At 43.6% G+C, this 17,500-nt stretch overlaps 1 protein-coding gene across 1 annotated transcript in view; it reads right to left on the reverse strand.

The window, feature by feature from the left end:
* Window positions 1-247: 247 nt before the first annotated feature.
* LOC308294962 (creatine kinase M-type) overlaps window positions 248-17,500 on the reverse strand; it is a gene marked incomplete at both ends in the record, with an annotated part of 18,802 nt that continues 1,549 nt past the window's right edge. The window contains 9 exons of the mRNA XM_080737898.1: window positions 248-432; window positions 7,287-7,476; window positions 8,790-8,919; window positions 9,155-9,234; window positions 9,851-9,915; window positions 10,133-10,265; window positions 11,395-11,540; window positions 12,069-12,127; window positions 17,317-17,456. Coding sequence (XP_080594024.1) covers window positions 248-432; window positions 7,287-7,476; window positions 8,790-8,919; window positions 9,155-9,234; window positions 9,851-9,915; window positions 10,133-10,265; window positions 11,395-11,540; window positions 12,069-12,127; window positions 17,317-17,456 — 1,128 coding nt within the window. The remainder of the gene's footprint in view (window positions 433-7,286; window positions 7,477-8,789; window positions 8,920-9,154; window positions 9,235-9,850; window positions 9,916-10,132; window positions 10,266-11,394; window positions 11,541-12,068; window positions 12,128-17,316; window positions 17,457-17,500) is intronic.

The following is a 17,500-nucleotide window of genomic DNA, read 5'->3' on the forward strand; positions in this document are numbered from 1 at the left end:
AAAATGGACCCTTACAGGTCTGTAACTCTGAGAGTGTACAAATGGAACCAAATGGACCCTTACAGCTCTGTAACTCTGAGAGTGTACAAATGGAACCAAATGGACCCTTACAGGTCTGTAACTCTGACAGTGTACAAATGGAACCAAATGGACCCTTACAGGTCTGTAACTCTGACAGTGTACAAATGGGCTGGCAAATCAATCTGCCATTATATGCCTTAATCTGATTGGCTGGCAAGTCAGTCAGTCATGATAAGCCTGATTGGCTGGCTACTTTGTGAGCAGGAACCAGGTCAGTGATGCTGGCTCCGCCCTCCAGCCTGGTCTCCATGGCGACGAGCAGTTTAACCCCGTCAACAACCAGCTGAGTCAGCTGGACCTCGCTGGAGCCGATGGTCGCTGCGTTGGTCACATGGTACACCCCAGGGAACTCTGGGAAAATATGAAATGAAAACATGCTCACATGGTACGCCCCAGGGAACTCTGGGAAAATATGAAATAAAAACATGCTCACATGGTACACGGTACAACATACATTAACCACTTCAGCCATTTGATAATATAAAGCTCACAATGTGTCGCGATGTGACGCATTGTGAGTTTGTAGATCTGATATTTTCTAAACATTTTTATACATTTTATATACTTTTGAGGACTTGTGAAACAGGACACTCTGCATAATGGGAACTTTCTATTTTTGGTACTTCACCCTGGCCACAATAGGCGATGTAAATGGCATGAATCTGCAGACAAGTTACGCCATGCGTTGCAGTCTTCCGGTGACATTTTCCCGGCGGAAGTAGCTCCGTTTCATGCCGTTTCAGCCTATGGTCGTAACCAGGCTTTTCTCTTCGCAGATGAGTAAGCCTGGCTACGTGAGGCTAACTTTAAGTACATTTTGAGTACTTTTGTGCTTTTACTCAAGTCAATTTTGAATTCAGGGCAGTATTGATACTTTTAAAACATTCAAGTACTTTTTTCACCACTGCATGTGTAGCATCATGTAGGCTACCATAGGCTCCATGTAACCTACAGGTGTCTGTAACCTACAGGTGTCTGTAGTCCTACCTGTAGGCTCCATGTAACCTACAGGTGTCTGTAGTCCTACATATAGGCTCCATGTAACCTACAGGTGTTGTTAGTCCTACCCATAGGCTCCATGTAACCTAACCTACAGGTGTCTGTAGTCCTACCCATAGGCTCCATGTAACCTACAGGTGTCTGTAGTGGCTCCATGTAATCTACAGGTGTCTGTAGTCCTACCTGTAGGCTCCATGTAACCTGCAGGTGTCTGTAGTCCTACCTGTAGGCTCCATGTAACCTGCAGGTGTCTGTAGTCCTACCTGTAGGCTCCATGTAACCTACAGGTGTCTGTAGCCCTACCTGTAGGCTCCATGTAACCTACAGGTGTCTGTAGTGGCTCCATGTAATCTACAGGTGTCTGTAGTCCTACCTGTAGGCTCCATGTAACCTACAGGTGTCTGTAGTCCTACCTGTAGGCTCCATGTAACCTACAGGTGTCTGTAGTCCTACCTGTAGGCTCCATGTAACATACAGGTGTCTGTAGTCCTACCCATAGGCTCCATGTAACCTACAGGTATAGATATATAAAGCTAGCTTCCTCATCCTCAGCTGCAGTTCTAGGCTGTATCGTTCGGTTTCGTTCCCGCCCCATGGGCACTACATAAACTTTGCTTCATTAGAAAGATCTATTGATAGTAAGTAAGAAACAAAAAGTTCTCCGCGTGTCACTTGCACAATCTTTGTCACCAGCCAGAAATGTGTTTAATGGGAACCAGTAAGACTCCCTAATCGGGAGATAAGGGACCGTCAGGTCGCAGCGTGATTTTAGGGCAAAATGTGTAGGAGCAGTGTCCAAAAATGTGGTTCAAAAAATCGGCCTGATGGTGGCGCTATATGGGACATCCATATTGATGAGATGATTGTAGACATACTGTGTACCGATTTGCGTGATTTTAGGGCAAAATCTGTAGGAGCAGTGTCCAAAAATGTGTTTTGCAAGAATCGGCCTCATGGTGGCGCTAGAAGAGGGCCATGTGAGAAATGAGGGGTGGGGTCTCCGCGTTGCCTTGGCGGACGAATAGGTACTGGCCCCGGCTCTCACGGACGCTCCTAGCCCGAGTTACGCCATTTTATGTGAGCTGCAGTGGAGGGGGTCCTCCACTGGGGGCGCCACCACTTTGGCATCCGTTCTGGAGCACCAGGAGTCGGTGGTCCCCGGGAATTCCCCGTGAGCAGCCCCGTTGGGGTGTTCATTTGGTCATTTTTGCACATTTGGTCATTTTTTACATCTGGGGGTCCCCCAGGGACCTGGGGGTCCCTGGAGCTCCAGGGGTCCTTGGAGGTTGTAGTTTGGCAGGCAAGGAGTGTGTGTGCAAAATTTGGCATGGATCGGGGCAACGGTTGCGGAGATATGAGCAGGGCAATAGTGTGACGTGTGAGGTGTGACAGACAGACTGACGGACGGACGGACGGACGGACGGACGGACTGACTGACTGACTGACTGACTGACTGACTGACTGACTGACTGACTGACTGACTGACTGACTGACTGACTCACAGTTTGTGGAGGTTTTGATAGTAAGTGCGACCTGACGGTCGCAATAACAAAAAAAACGAAAATCTTGTGCTGCTGTATTTGCTTGTAAAATTTGCTATATTGATTTTGGCAACACAAAATCTTTCTCAAATGTCATAAATACATCTACCTAACATCTGAAACAAGTATTGGTGCCTTAGTATACTCATATGCAAATTTAGATCATGTAATGTAGCACATTTGTTGAAGGAAACGCTTCAATGTAAGTGATTGTCAGTGACTGTAATTTTGTTATAATGACAAGTAAACTTGGTGTCTATTTCATGGTTTCACATCAAGAGAAACTCAATGGAATACTCATCTTCATGATTGGGTGTGTCTGGATATTTCATTTACATATTTCCAAGATGGACGCCACCCGAAAATGAGCTTTACTATGACTTTTACAATGACAGCTGGCTGTTATGACAAAAGCAATATGAACACATTTTGGTCAGTTTTACCTCAGATTCTTTCAAGAGTTGTGGGGATGATTGCGGAGAAAAATCAGAGAAAACGTACATACAGCTAAATGTATCTTAAAGATGACATTTTAATTCATCACATTGCTGAACCACCTACTCCCAAGTGTTTCTTGTCAGCAAGCAAAGACAGACAGAAGTCCAGGTCTCCTGATCTCTGGGAAGTTGGAGATTCTAGAGACGTCATCAGATGGCCTGGCTGAAGACCTTTTACTTGTGTGGCACCTACTGTAGGTAGAATAGCTTCCAACATCACAGTTGCCGAATTCTCCTCCAGATGCAGAAGCTGGTTTACCTGGCTTTTCAGCATTCTGTGTAAACTTTCACCCACAGGCTAGCATTATTGGCTACCTTCCACTCATCCCAGCATCGCCAACTGATCCTTCTGTCCTCAGAAAAGAGATGAAACGACTCTTCACTACATAAGTACACCATTATCACCAAAATTAGTTTGGCAATGTAGTCCTGTTGCTGGGAGGCTTCCACCAAGCTCACAACTACTGAACATGAAGGCTATTTGCAAGATTATCAGGGATGCAGGGGCAGATGATCTGCTTGTTGCAGCAAGTCTTTGTCGAGAAGGAACTGTCAAGAAGATGTTTGTTGAAAAGACATAATACTACCAAACTTTACATGCCCTCAAAGTCCTGTTTGAAAAAGAGATAACTGGTAGAAGTTAGAAATGACGAGGCATCCAGAGATGGCAGTCTTAGGAGATCAGCTGCTGCTTTTCAGGAATCATTCAATGGGCAATCAACTGCAGTCCTCTGGGCAAACTTCCTGGAGTGTCAGATATTCTCCAAAGGTTTATCTACTACGAGCGGGAAGGTGACTGGACAGGACATCTCTGTGAATCAGCAAGAATGCTACCCTACCTCACTTTAGTAGGCCACAACAAGTACGGGCAGCAATCTTTACCTTTGTATTTGCCTTAGATGAAGAAATGACCGTAAACAGCTTCAGAGGTACATGAAGCACTGATGGCAGGTGTATTTGTTGGCTGACGAGCAGATGGCAGTCACAACAGTAGTGTTTATTTTGACATGCTACTGGAACAGACATATAATGCTGATGCCAAGGAAGCAAGCGTTCTGGATGGCATTACACTCAGCCCTGTCTCTGCAGAGCTCAAGTCTATGCTCCACCTCCACCCCTCCAACCCACACCATGTTAGCAGTGGACACTAACCCATCTACAGTGACCACATCATCCTTGCTCAACATATCTACAGGATAGTGTGCTGATTCCACAGTCAAGTGTTTTGCATGGTGTTCACTATAGTTGAAGACAAGTAAACCTGTACAGTATGTCTGCAAGACTGTCTTGTACTGATTTATTTCAGTGCCAGAACAGGTTGGAAACGGAGTGCCAGAACTGTGAGAATGTTTCAAAAGAAACAAGCTTTATGGGATGATGACTCTGATTAAGCAAGGGTCATTCATCACCATGACGGCTTTTGGTGGAGATTTATGTCGAAATATCTTTTTTGCCACGGACATACTAAATGAGTGGACAATAATATCTACCAGAAACACATAGAAGAGCAAGCCCTGAATTACCATAACATGTGTGTAACTCTGAGAACCATTTGGTTCCATTTGTACAATCTCAGAGTTAAGGGCGTACTAGTACTGGTTGGACTCCTATGCCAAAATGTCACAATGTCATAGATATTCTGAAGAAAACCTGTCGACTTCGAATTCATTAATTGGGTCTTATGATCAAAAACAAGACATTATAAGATATAAAATCAGCCACTGACACATTTTGTCTGTAGTACAGACATATTGATGACCCCTGGATGAACGTGATAGGGATGAGTAATATACGCACCATGTCAGCATGTAAAATTAGCTAAATACTTGTTTTATTTCAAGATTTGCTTATGCATTACATACATGTGGGAGGAAAAGGCTTAACATTTGCTGTTGTCACAGCACAGCCTTACGTTTACTTATGCTGCCAACATTTGTATGCGTTTTTGTTTTGGTTGGGGAGTAGTCTCGCGTAGCCAGATAACTATTCCACAATCTCCGAATGCTATATAGAGTCTGGAACGGCAGCTCCTGAACGGCGAGTATCGGAAGTAGCCAGTGCTGCACTGAACTGTAGTCCCATTGGAAACATAACAGAAACACAATAGCTCAGACAAAGTCATTCGAGCGGCCTATTCTTGTTATGGGTGTATAGTTTAAGAAAACGTTTGAAAACATCATGGAGGTATAACACCAACAACACCAGAGAAAGACGAAATAACGCCCCCAGAAATATTGAAAGGAGACATAACGCTTCCAGTAGGACATGTTATTGCTACTGCACCAAGGGAGCGGTTGCGTCACATCCGCTTTATCTCACACTCATTGTTTCTATTTCCGTTTGCCAGACTGTATGCCGGGAGCATTTGCCCAAATCGCGGAGGCAACAGTCTGGCCTCGCGAGACTAGTTGGGGGGTGTCTTGATGTAGCCTACAAATGACAGATGTTGGGACACTCTGTGGTACTTAAATACATATTTTATACCTGACATGACCTTTTGTGCATTTATTATAGTCTTGTCCATTTTGGGATTTTTTCAAATTTAGGGGTGTGTGATAGCAGTTTGATTGATTTTCATCCATTTCTGGCCAAGGTACCTTTCATTACACAGTTGGCTGTGAGATGTGTTATGTATGAGACATAAGCTTTTAGCTAAATTTACTATGTGTATGTTTCATTTTGCTGGGTGCCAATCACATACTGTACATTGAGGCGTTTTCTTCAACAAATTTGCTATATTTCACGATCTAAATTCTCATAGAATACAAAGGCACCAATACTTGTTTCAGATGTAGTAGATGTATTTATGACATTTGAGAAAGATTTTGTGTTGCCAAAATCAATATAGTACATTTTACAAGCAAAAACAGCAGCACAAGATTTTCGTTTTTTCTTTATTCACTTTTATATACAATTCTGGCTGGTGACAAAAGTCGTGCAGGTTTCGTGCGGAGAACTTTTAACCCAAAGTCCACAGGGGTATTGTCTATGCAAAAATGCATTGAATGAGTAGTGCCCAGACGTGGGAACGAAATTCATTTTCTAAGCACTTTTCCTTATAACGCAATACGGCCTATTCATTGGAGTGACGTGCAACAACTGGAGGCCAGACGTCTGGGAGTGCCGGAGACCACGCTGCCAGTGAAAGTGAAACCGGCCAATCAACGTTTTTTCCGGGACTTTGTTTCCATCCAGTTCCTGATGTTGCGCGGCTCAGCTGTTCTTAGAAGCTGCGTACTGTATGTAAAGACCCGTCCCCTCCTGCCTCTGATTGGCCTAGCAACTTCCAGTTTCTGTGACGCACGTGGAAGTGGGAACCGACCGGTCGCGAGTGCTGTGAGCCAGACCCATTGATAGAGAGAGTTACGACACTTACGTCGACTCCCATTGTAAGGGTGGAAAGCATAGTGGAAAGCTAGCTTAGCCTAGCTTACTGCCTGTTCTCATTCTTAGTGAGCCTTTGCTGATCTTCAGCCCCGTCCGCCCCATTATAACCGAGGCATTTTCACTCGCTGGTAAGTAGACTAAATCACGTCTTTTCCACCCTTTTTAACGCATTCACGGGCTTCTCCAAGGTAGACATTACTAAAAGGGTGAAAAAGACGTTATTTAGTCTACTTACCAGCGAGTGAAAATGCCTCGGTTATAATGGGGGCGGACTGGGCTGAAGAGCAGCAGAGGCTCGCTAAGAATGAGAACAGGCTCCATGCGAAGCCACTTCCGGTCTGCGTCGAGATCAAACCGTGTCGCCACTCTGCTTACACTGTTCTGCTGTGAGCATACTGTTACTGTACTGTTAGTCTGTTACTGTACGCCCCAGAGCAGAAGGAGGCGTCTAGCTTTCTATGTCTATGCCTACAGGTACCCGTAGGCTAGTCTCACGTAGCCAGACAACTATTCCACAATGAATGCTATATAGCGTCTGGAACTACACCTCCTGAACGGCGAGTAATGGATATTAGGATAAATGTGTGCGATGTTAAAAACGAAACGGAAGTGGGGAGGAGGCTTCACTTTCACTTTAACCGGGTACTCATAATTCTTCTTACGTTACCCCAGACTGTATGACGGGAGCATTTGCAAATCAGAGTCAACAGTCTGGTCACGCAAGACTACCCGTAGGCCTACCTGTAGGCTACATGTAACCTACAGGTGTCTGTAATCCTACCTGCTGGCTCCAGGCGTAGCCTCAGCCGTGTCAGAATGTCCTGCAGGTGGCAGTGTTGAGGCAGGTGTTGCAGCCTGAGGGTGACGGAGGCTCGGAGGCCGGTCCCTACGTCAGCAGGACTGCTGCTGACGTAGCCTAGCTGCTGCTTCCAGGAGAATGGGTGACGGAGGAGACAGTACTGAACCTCCACCTGTATGTATGTATGTACACACACACACACACACACACACACACACACACACACACACACACACACACACACACACACACAGAGTAATCAGTAATTTCACTCATCAGAATGAGAATGAGAATGATCTTTATCTTTTATATATTTTGTGTTTCATACACACTGATTGTGAAGTGTAACGGTCAGTCAGAGTCCAGCACACGATACAGTCAGAGTTAAATCCAATCTTCATCAATGCTTTGCAAAGTAAGTTTGTTGTGAATTTACTTGCAGGTGGTTAATGAAGTGAACTGTGATTCAACAAGTAGAATCACTAGGGATGAAACGCCATGTGCCAGCGTGCAACCAGGGTTTCACACAGCTGAAATGCTTTCTAAACCGCTTTGATCTCTAAACCGTTTGGTCTCTAAACAGAAACGTCTGTTCTTTCTGCGCCGGATGAGAAGAGCCCAACTTCCCCCTCCCATCCACATTCTACAGGGCCACCATAGAGAGCATTCTGACAAACTGCATCTCTGTCTGGTCTGGTAGCTGCAGTGAGACAGACTGGAAAACTGTGCAGAGAGTGGTGAGGACGGCAGAGAGGATTATCGGGACTGCACTGCCTTCCATCAAGGACATTGCCCAAAATTGCTGTCTTTTAAAGGCAAATAAGATCATGTCTGACCCTACCCACCCACATCAGGGACTGTTCAACCTACTGCCCTCTGGTAAAAGGTACCGCAGCATCGGGAGCAGAACGGCCAGATACAGCAAGAGTTTTTTCCCCCAAGCCATAAGACTTGTGAACTCTGAAAAAAGCTAAAAGGTCACGTTAAAAAGTGCATATCCCCTGACCTTTCTCCATAATGCTTAAGAATCCTGTGGGCCATATCTCCATGAATTTGACTTTTTATTGATTAAGTGGTGTTTTCTAGTGTTTTAGTTTTTAGTATTTTTAACTTTCTTTTAACTAGGAGCCAGTGAAACGAAATTTCTTTCATTTATGCATTTCATGTATATGTTGAATGACAATAAAGACATCTATCTATCTATCTATCTATCTATCTATCTATCTTTGGTCTCTAAACGGTTTGGTCAAAAAGTTTGGTCTCTAAACCGTTTGGTCTCTAAACCGTTTGGTCTCTAAACCGTTTGGTCTCTAAACTGTTTTATACCTTTAAAGCTAGGGTCAGTGTTACTGACCTTGTGTAGGTGGACAAAGATGTTAGAGGTCAGGGGTCAAACCAACCTTCTACAGGAGGATACAGAGGTCAGAGTTCAGAGGTCAGACTGACCGTGTGCAGGAGGACACAGAGGTCAGGGGTCAAACCAACCTTCTGCAGGAGTACACAGAGGGTCTTGAAGGCCTGGGCCAGGTTTCCATCCTTCCTGCTGGCCACCAGCTTCAGATGATCTTCAATGTTCACCCAGATCACCAGATCTGTAGATCCATCCTTACTGACCCTGTATGAAAGACCAGATCTATAAACCATCTGTACTGACCCTGTAACACATTAGATCTGTAGACCCATCTGTACTGACCCTGTAAGAAACACCAGATCTATAAAACATCTGTACCGACCCTGTAACACATTAGATCTATAAACGGAAATTTGCTCGTTGGAAATCGCAACTCACCGAACATTTCGGAGATACTATGGACAGGCCTTAAGACTAGACTAGAAGAAGTCAGACTTACCACACAGCCCTGGCGTCTGGCCAATCCCGCGCCACTCCTGTCCTCATCTGAGTGGACGAGGGTGAGCTCACTGGCACCCCCTGCTGGAGATACAGCATCATACAACATATCACTGGATCTCCATATATGGAGATACTGCGCCATACAACAGATATCACTGGATCTTCATATATGGAGATACAGCATCATACAACATATCACTCCATATATGGAGATACAGCATCATACAACATATCACTCCATATATGGAGATACAGCACATACAACATATCACTCCATATATGGAGATACAGGTGAAATGGAGACACTGATGGAGACACTGATGAAACCTTCTATCTCCATATTTATTTTTATTATTGTGGGCTCGACTGAAAGGCGAGACCAGTATGTTATCTTCATTATTTATAGAGTGAGTTCCGTCGCGTGAGTTCACTTTGTCATAAAAGAGCAGGTAGTCAAAATAGTGGATCTACAAATTCACAACGTGCTACGATGTGAGATGTTGTGAGCTTGTAGATCCTTTTGAAACTAAGATGCTGACCCCTAACTGCTCCTGATGAGCAGTTTGATGCCTTGTTTGGAATGAAGCCCTAAATGCACCAGTTCTTAACTGCTGTGTCAGCTCTATAATGTAAAGTTTTATAAGTTCTTACCTGCTGTGACAGCTCTGTAATGTAAAGTTGTATAAGTTCTAACCTGCTGTGTCAGTTCCTCTATGCTGTAAATCTTTCCAGGGACATCGTCTGACAGCTGCTGCAGCGCTGAAACACATCATAATATTGTTACATTCATCACATCGTTTTATGTTCATTATTGGACATCACACCATTTAGTCCAAGACCAGATTCTCTCATTTAGTTGTTGTTTTTTTAACTAGAGGGCGCTCTACCACATCCTGAATGATCCAGGACTACACATCCCAGAATACAACAGGAAATTATGTCATTCGGTGCATTTGTGAGATGAGTGCTGCAGTACCTCTCTTGGCCAGCGCGAGGAGCTCTCTGCGTTCTCCGCGGCTGCAGTGTGAAGGGAAGGTGAACGGCTCCACCCCTCTGACAACACTGATCTCACTTCCTGTTATGTAAGAGCTGTCCAGGTCATCACCTCCCTACACACGCGCGCGCGCACGCACACACACACACACACACACACACACACACACAATGAGATGCTATGTACAGAGACTTACCAATCAATTGCTCTCTCGTCCTCTATACCAGGGGTTCCCAAACTTTTTTGTCTCGGGGCACCCCTATAAATATTTTTTTCATCTGAGGCACCCCTACATTATTATATTCCTAATTTTCACTCCCAGCACCTTATATTTATAGCATATTTTAGCGATTATGTTGCGAGGAAAGCGATATAATAGCCATTTTGGTTAGAACTGACTGAAAATAACTTTGTACTTCAAGTTTAAAATGATACTAAATACATTTTTTAATGTCTAAATACATTTCAAATATTATCACATTATCTCGTGGCACCCCTGGACTGCCGTTGCGGCACCCCAGGGTGCCCCGTCACCCACTTTGAAAACCCCTGCTCTATACTCTGCTCTCTCCCCACTTCCGATGCTTTATCTCCCTCTCTCCTGACACTGCAACTTCATCCTTTCTCTCCTCTATCTCCTCTGCATTTGACTGTCACTGCCCGCTAGTCAAACCAAAGCCAGCACGCCTGAGTCCGCCGGCCCCTGGCTATCTGAGACCCTCAGAACCTGAGTCCGCTGGCCCCTGGCTATCTGAGACCCTCAGAACCGAGCAGACACCGCTCAGGGCCTCTCCGATTTATCTCTCTCACTAACCACTGCTAAATCCTCTTTCTACCATACCAAAATCCAATCCTGTACCTCTAACCCAAGAAAGCTTTTTTCCACTTTCTCCACCCTCCTAAAACTCCCGGCCCTTACCAAGTCACCTTTCGTTCGGCCCGCACTCCGAAATGAGTTTGACAACCCTGTCTATACTCTTCTCCCTCCTGGCCCCCAAACTGTGGAATAAACTCCCTGTTGCACTTGGAACAGCAGACTCACTCCCTAGTTTCCACTGTGGTCTGAAGACTTACCTCTTCAGACTCCATTGCACTTACCGTAGCACTTGCCCGCCCTCAATGACCATGAAGTAATTTAGAAAGTTTCGTTAGTTTTAGTTATCAGAAACTACTTTTGTTTTGTTCTTTTGTTTCCTATTGTGTGAACGGAATCGTTAGACACGTACTGAGGTTGTCATGGTTACCTTCAGGTTGTCGTAGTTGAAGTCACTGTGGATGCTGTTGTTGTTGATCTTGTAGTCATGGTAACGCTCAATGACGCGATCAAAGAAGTCACAGAACATGACGTAACACTGAGCGTCTCCTGCTACACAACCTACACACTGAGATGCTGCACGCACGCACGTACGCACGCTCGCACGCACGCACACACACACAGACACAGACACACACACACAGTACAAATGACAAGATAGTAATAGTGATGAACATTTTAAAATGTTTACAAATTAACATATGTGTTACAAAATACAAACTACCTCTAAGTATGTGTTAAGTACTTATCGTATATGTTATTATATAATTATGCTACTGTCAGTTAGAGCCCAGGGTGATAAACAATGGACTGGAACCCCTGTTCCGAGTGGACCACACATCTGCTTTTAAAAGACATTCCGACATCTGATTTGTTTTCTGAAATCCCACATACCTGACCTATTATTTTAACAGTAGGCTATATGAGGGTCACTAACAGTAGGCTATATTTGATTCCATGTAGAGTTTGAGTCACTGAACTGCTGAACTGTTCCCCTGCCCTGCTGATCCCATAGAAGACCCGACCAAGAGTGATCATGGTAAAACACGGACCCGGATCCGTACAGGTCTCGGGTCCTGTCAGGTTTTCCCTGCTGTCAATCACCTGGTTCCTCCAGGCCCAGTCGGATGACATCATCAAAGATGACTCCGCCCTCTGTGCACCTGGTGAATATACACATTTTCATGTGATAAAATGTATAAAGTCACCATAACAACTGTACTTAGTGAACTGTCATTGGTAAAGGTTATATACATATGTATGCCTACACACACACACACACACACACACACACACACACACACACACACACACACACACACCTAGTGAGCTTGGTAGTTCTTGGTATGGAAAGTAGTAAAACGTGCTTGGGACAAAACCTCCTAACTCCACACGTTCTGCCAAACCAGCTAACTCCACTCGATTGGCCCTGTCTTTTTTTCATAAATATGTGCAATTGAACACCCTTTACGTCTGTGTGTTGGTTAAAATAATATTGAACCAATGAAAAGTAGTGAAAATCTCTTCAGTCAAAAGCTCCTAACTCCACTTGAACTTGTTTTCCCGAAAATGAACATTTTGGATTTAGGAGGTTTCGGACCGACTGCAGAGATATATAAACACATACCTAGTGAACTGTCGTTGGTAAAGGTTGTAATTCATATAGTATTAATGTATATTATATATTAACACATACCTAGTAAACTGTCTCTGGTACAGAAGATTGTAGTTCTTACCTAGTGAACTGTCTCTGGTACAGATTGTAGTTCTTACCTAGTGAACTGTCTCTGGTACAGGTTGTAGTATGTTGTAGTATAGTGAACTGTCTCTGGTACAGGTTGTAGTTCTAAAGTGAACTGTCTCTGGTACAGGTTGTAGTTCTAAAGTGAACTGTCTCTGGTACAGATTGTAGTTCTTACTGTACCTAGTGAACTGTCTCTGGTACAGATTGTAGTTCTTACCTAGTGAACTGTGTCTGGACTCTGGTACAGGTTGTAGTTCTAAAGTGAACTGTCTCTGGTACAGGTTGTAGTTCTATAGTGAACTGTCTCTGGTACAGATTGTAGTTGTCTCCACCAGCCGAAGGCAGGGGGAGAGTATGTTTTCGCCCCTGTCCGTCCGTGCGTGCGTGCGTCCGTCCTCCGAGTTTGTGTACAGCTAATCCGGCACCGTTGGCCCGGTCGCTAGCAAAATGAGCACACACACTCCCTGGATGCCAATTCAGAACCTCTGCCCCACATTTTTCAAATGGCCCTGTTCTAGCGCCACCTTGAGGCCGTTGTTTGCAAAACACATTTCTGTACACTACTCCTACAGATTTTCACCAAAAATCACGCAAATCGGTAGACAGTGTCTCTACAGTCATGTGATCAACACGGATCTGTCTGATTGTCCATATTCCATCCTGATTGGCTGATATTGGCTTTCAAAGTTTGTAAGATTGGTCCATTTTGGACAAAATGCCTCAAATCACAAATGCAGAGTGCAATTAACATGAAATCGCGCACACACGTTCCCACTAGGCCGAGGAATAAATGCCACTTCAAATTTTTTAAATCAGCCTCATGGTGGCGCTATAACAGGCCGATTCGTGGTTTTACCTATAACTACACCGATCAGTTTCAAACTTTGTAAGCGCACTCCCTGGATGCCAATTCAGAACCTCTGCCCCACATTTTTCAAACAGCCCTGTTCTAGCGCCACCAGGAGGCCAATTTGTGCAAAACTACCTTTTGGCCAGTACTCCTACAGATTTTGTCCAAAAAACGCAAATCGGTAGACAGTATCTCTACAGTCATGTGATCGACATGGATATGTCTGATTGTCCATATTCCGTCCTGATTGGCTGAGATTGTCTTTCAAAGTTTGTAAGATTGGTCCGTTTTGGACAAAATGCCTCAAATCACAAACGCAGAGTGCAATTAACATGAAATCGCGCACACACGTTTCCACTAGGCCGAGGAAGAAATGCCACTTCCAATTTTTGAAATCAGCTTCATGGTGGCACTATAACTATTAGTGGTTTTACCTATAACTCCACCGATCAGTTTCAAACTTTGTAAGCGCACTCCTGATAGGCCAAGGAAAAACCCTTTCCTTGTATTTTTCACATCAGCCTTTTATAGCGCCACCAGGAGGCCGACTTATGTAAGACACATTTTTGGATATTACTCCTTCAGATTTTACCCAAAATTAACACAAATCAGTACACAGTATCTCTACAGTCATATGATCAAGACGGATCTGTCCCGTATTAAATATTCAATCCTGATTGGCTAAGATTGGCCTCCAAACTTTGCAGGATCGATCCGTTTCGAACAAAATGCCTCAAATCAAACAATTCAACAATTGTGCAATTGTAATGAAATTGTGCACGCACAATCGCAAAAGGCCAAGGAAGAAATTACACTACAAAATGTTCATCCTCATGGTGGCGCCATGAAAGGTCAAAGATTGGTGAAGAACACATGCCACCCTTTTTACATTGGCCTTTTATAGCACCACAAGGACGCGTGGCTGGTGGAGACCTGTGCTCGGAAGAGCACTTCTTCTAGTTCATAGTGAACTGTCTCTGGTACAGATTGTAGTTCTTACCTAGTTTATGTTTATGTTTATTTTGGATCCCCATTAGCTGTTACACCTGGCAACAGCTATTCTTCCTGGGGTCCACAGAAAATAATGTACATACAAAAAAAGTAAATAAAATCATGTTTACAAATATCACAGAAAAATATATAATCAAATAAAATACTCTACAGCATAAAAACACGGTTAGTGCATTCAGATAATGTTACATGGTATACAGTGAATATTATATACATAATTACAATTAATCTGGATGTATGAGAAACTGCTTTAGTCTGTTCTTAAATTGCCTTTTACTGTTAATTGATGTAATACATACTGGTAGAGAGTTCCAAAAAGTCATTGCCCTGTACATGACTGTATTCTTCATTGCATTAGTTCTTGGCTTAAGTGCTGTAAATCTACCCTTCGCTACATGTCTGGTATTATATTGGTGTCTATTGCTGGTATAATGAATGTTTTTATATAAGCATTTAGGTATTTTATTTAAACAAATATTCCAAAAAAATACAGCCAGACTAGCAGTTAGTCTCTGTTCCACCAACAGCCATGACAGATTCTGATGAATAGATAGTATATTGGATCGAATGTTGCACGTAAGAGCAAGACGAGCTGCCTTATTCTGGGCTATTTGTAGTTTATGCAGGTCCTTTTTAGCTGCATTGGACCACACAACTGGACAGTAGTCAAGATGGGATATGACTAGTGCCTGGATAACCTGAACAATAGATGTTGGAGTTAAAAACTCAGCACATCGCCTTATCATGGACAAACCCCCTCCCATTTTCTTTGTTATGTTATCAATGTGAGAAGACCATGTTAGATGACTGTCCAATGTTACACCAAGTAGTTTTGTTTCATCCACCTGCTCAATTTCTAAATCCCTCAGATGCAAATGTAGTTGGGGTTTTGACTTTAGCATGTACTGTGATCCAAATACAATAGATTTTGTCTTTGAGATGTTCAGGACCATCCTATTGTTCACCACCCACTCTGATATGTATTGTAGCTCCTTGTTAAGAGCTACAGACAGGTCCTCTACATTAGTATCAGACATATATACAGAGTGGTATCATCAGAGTACATGGCTATATTGGCCCTGTCTAAGACCAGTGGCATGTCGTTTGTAAATATGGTGAACAACAAAGGACCTAAACAGCTCCCTTGTGGAATTCCACAATGAATGTGTTTAATATCTGAGAGACTCCCATTGTAAAATACTCTCTGCAATCTGTTGGACAAATAGCTTTTTATCCACCTTACCGCAGATGCATTAAAACCATAACAAGAAAGTTTGTCAAGCAGCAGATTGTGATCAATTATATCAAACGCAGCACTATAATCCAACATTACAGACCCCACTAGTCTCTTAGTATCTGCATACATTAGACAGTCATCTATTAGCTGTGTCAGTGCTGTACATGTTGAATGCCCATCTTTATAGGCATGTTGAAAGTCTGTATTTAATTCATTCTCAGAGAAATATGTGAACTGTCTCTGGTACAGATAGTAGTTCTTACCTAGTGAACTGTCTCTGGTACAGATTGTAGTTCTTACCTAGTGAACTGTCTCTGGTACAGATTGTAGTTCTTACCTAGTGAACTGTCGCTGGTACAGGTTGTAGTTCTAAAGTGAACTGTCTCTGGCACAGATTGTACTGTAGTTCTTACCTAGTGAACTGTCTCTGGTACAGATTGTAGTTCTTACCTAGTGAACTGTCTATGGCACAGATTGTACTGTAGTTCTTACCTAGTGAACTGTCTCTGGTACAGGTTGTAGTTCTAAAGTGAACTGTCTATGGCACAGATTGTACTGTAGTTCTTACCTAGTGAACTGTCTCTGGTACAGGTTGTAGTTCTTACCTAGTGAACTGTCTATGGCACAGATTGTACTGTAGTTCTTACCTAGTGAACTGTCTCTGGTACAGATTGTAGTTCTTACCTAGTGAACTGTCGCTGGTACAGGTTGTAGTTCTTACCTAGTGAACTGTCGCTGGTACAGGTTGTAGTTCTTACCTAGTGAACTGTCGCTGGTACAGGTTGTAGTTCTTACCTAGTGAACTGTCTCTGGTACAGGTTGTAGTTCTTACCTAGTGAACTGTCTCTGGTACAGGTTGTAGTTCTTACCTAGTGAACTGTCGCTGGTACAGGTTGTAGTTCTTACCTAGTGAACTGTCTCTGGTACAGATTGTAGTTCCTACCTAGTGAACTGTCTATGGCACAGATTGTACTGTAGTTCTTACCTAGTGAACTGTCTCTGGTACAGGTTGTAGTTCTAAAGTGAACTGTCGATGGCACAGATTGTACTGTAGTTCTTACCTAGTGAACTGTCTCTGGTACAGGTTGTAGTTCTTACCTAGTGAACTGTCTATGGCACAGATTGTACTGTAGTTCTTACCTAGTGAACTGTCTCTGGTACAGATTGTAGTTCTTACCTAGTGAACTGTCGCTGGTACAGGTTGTAGTTCTTACCTAGTGAACTGTCGCTGGTACAGGTTGTAGTTCTTACCTAGTGAACTGTCTCTGGTACAGGTTGTAGTTCTTACCTAGTGAACTGTCTCTGGTACAGGTTGTAGTTCTTACCTAGTGAACTGTCTCTGGTACAGGTTGTAGTTCTTACCTAGTGAACTGTCTCTGGTACAGGTTGTAGTTCTTACCTAGTGAACTGTCTCTGGTACAGGTTGTAGTTCTTACCTAGTGAACTGTCTCTGGTACAGGTTGTAGTTCTTACCTAGTGAACTGTCTCTGGTACAGGTTGTAGTTCTTACCTAGTGAACTGTCTCTGGTACAGGTTGTAGGTCAGAACTCGGCCCATACAGGTTCGGTTTCCTTTCAGATCAGGGAACTCTTCCTCTGCGGAACCTCTGATCAGATGGAAGCGAGACATGGGGTCTGGGGGAACCAAACTCTGAAACACACAGGAAGACATGGAGTCTGGGGGAACCAAACTCT

This window comes from Nannobrachium achirus (assembly GCF_963921795.1).
Source record: "Nannobrachium achirus genome assembly, chromosome: 12".
Taxonomy (NCBI): domain Eukaryota; kingdom Metazoa; phylum Chordata; class Actinopteri; order Myctophiformes; family Myctophidae; genus Nannobrachium; species Nannobrachium achirus.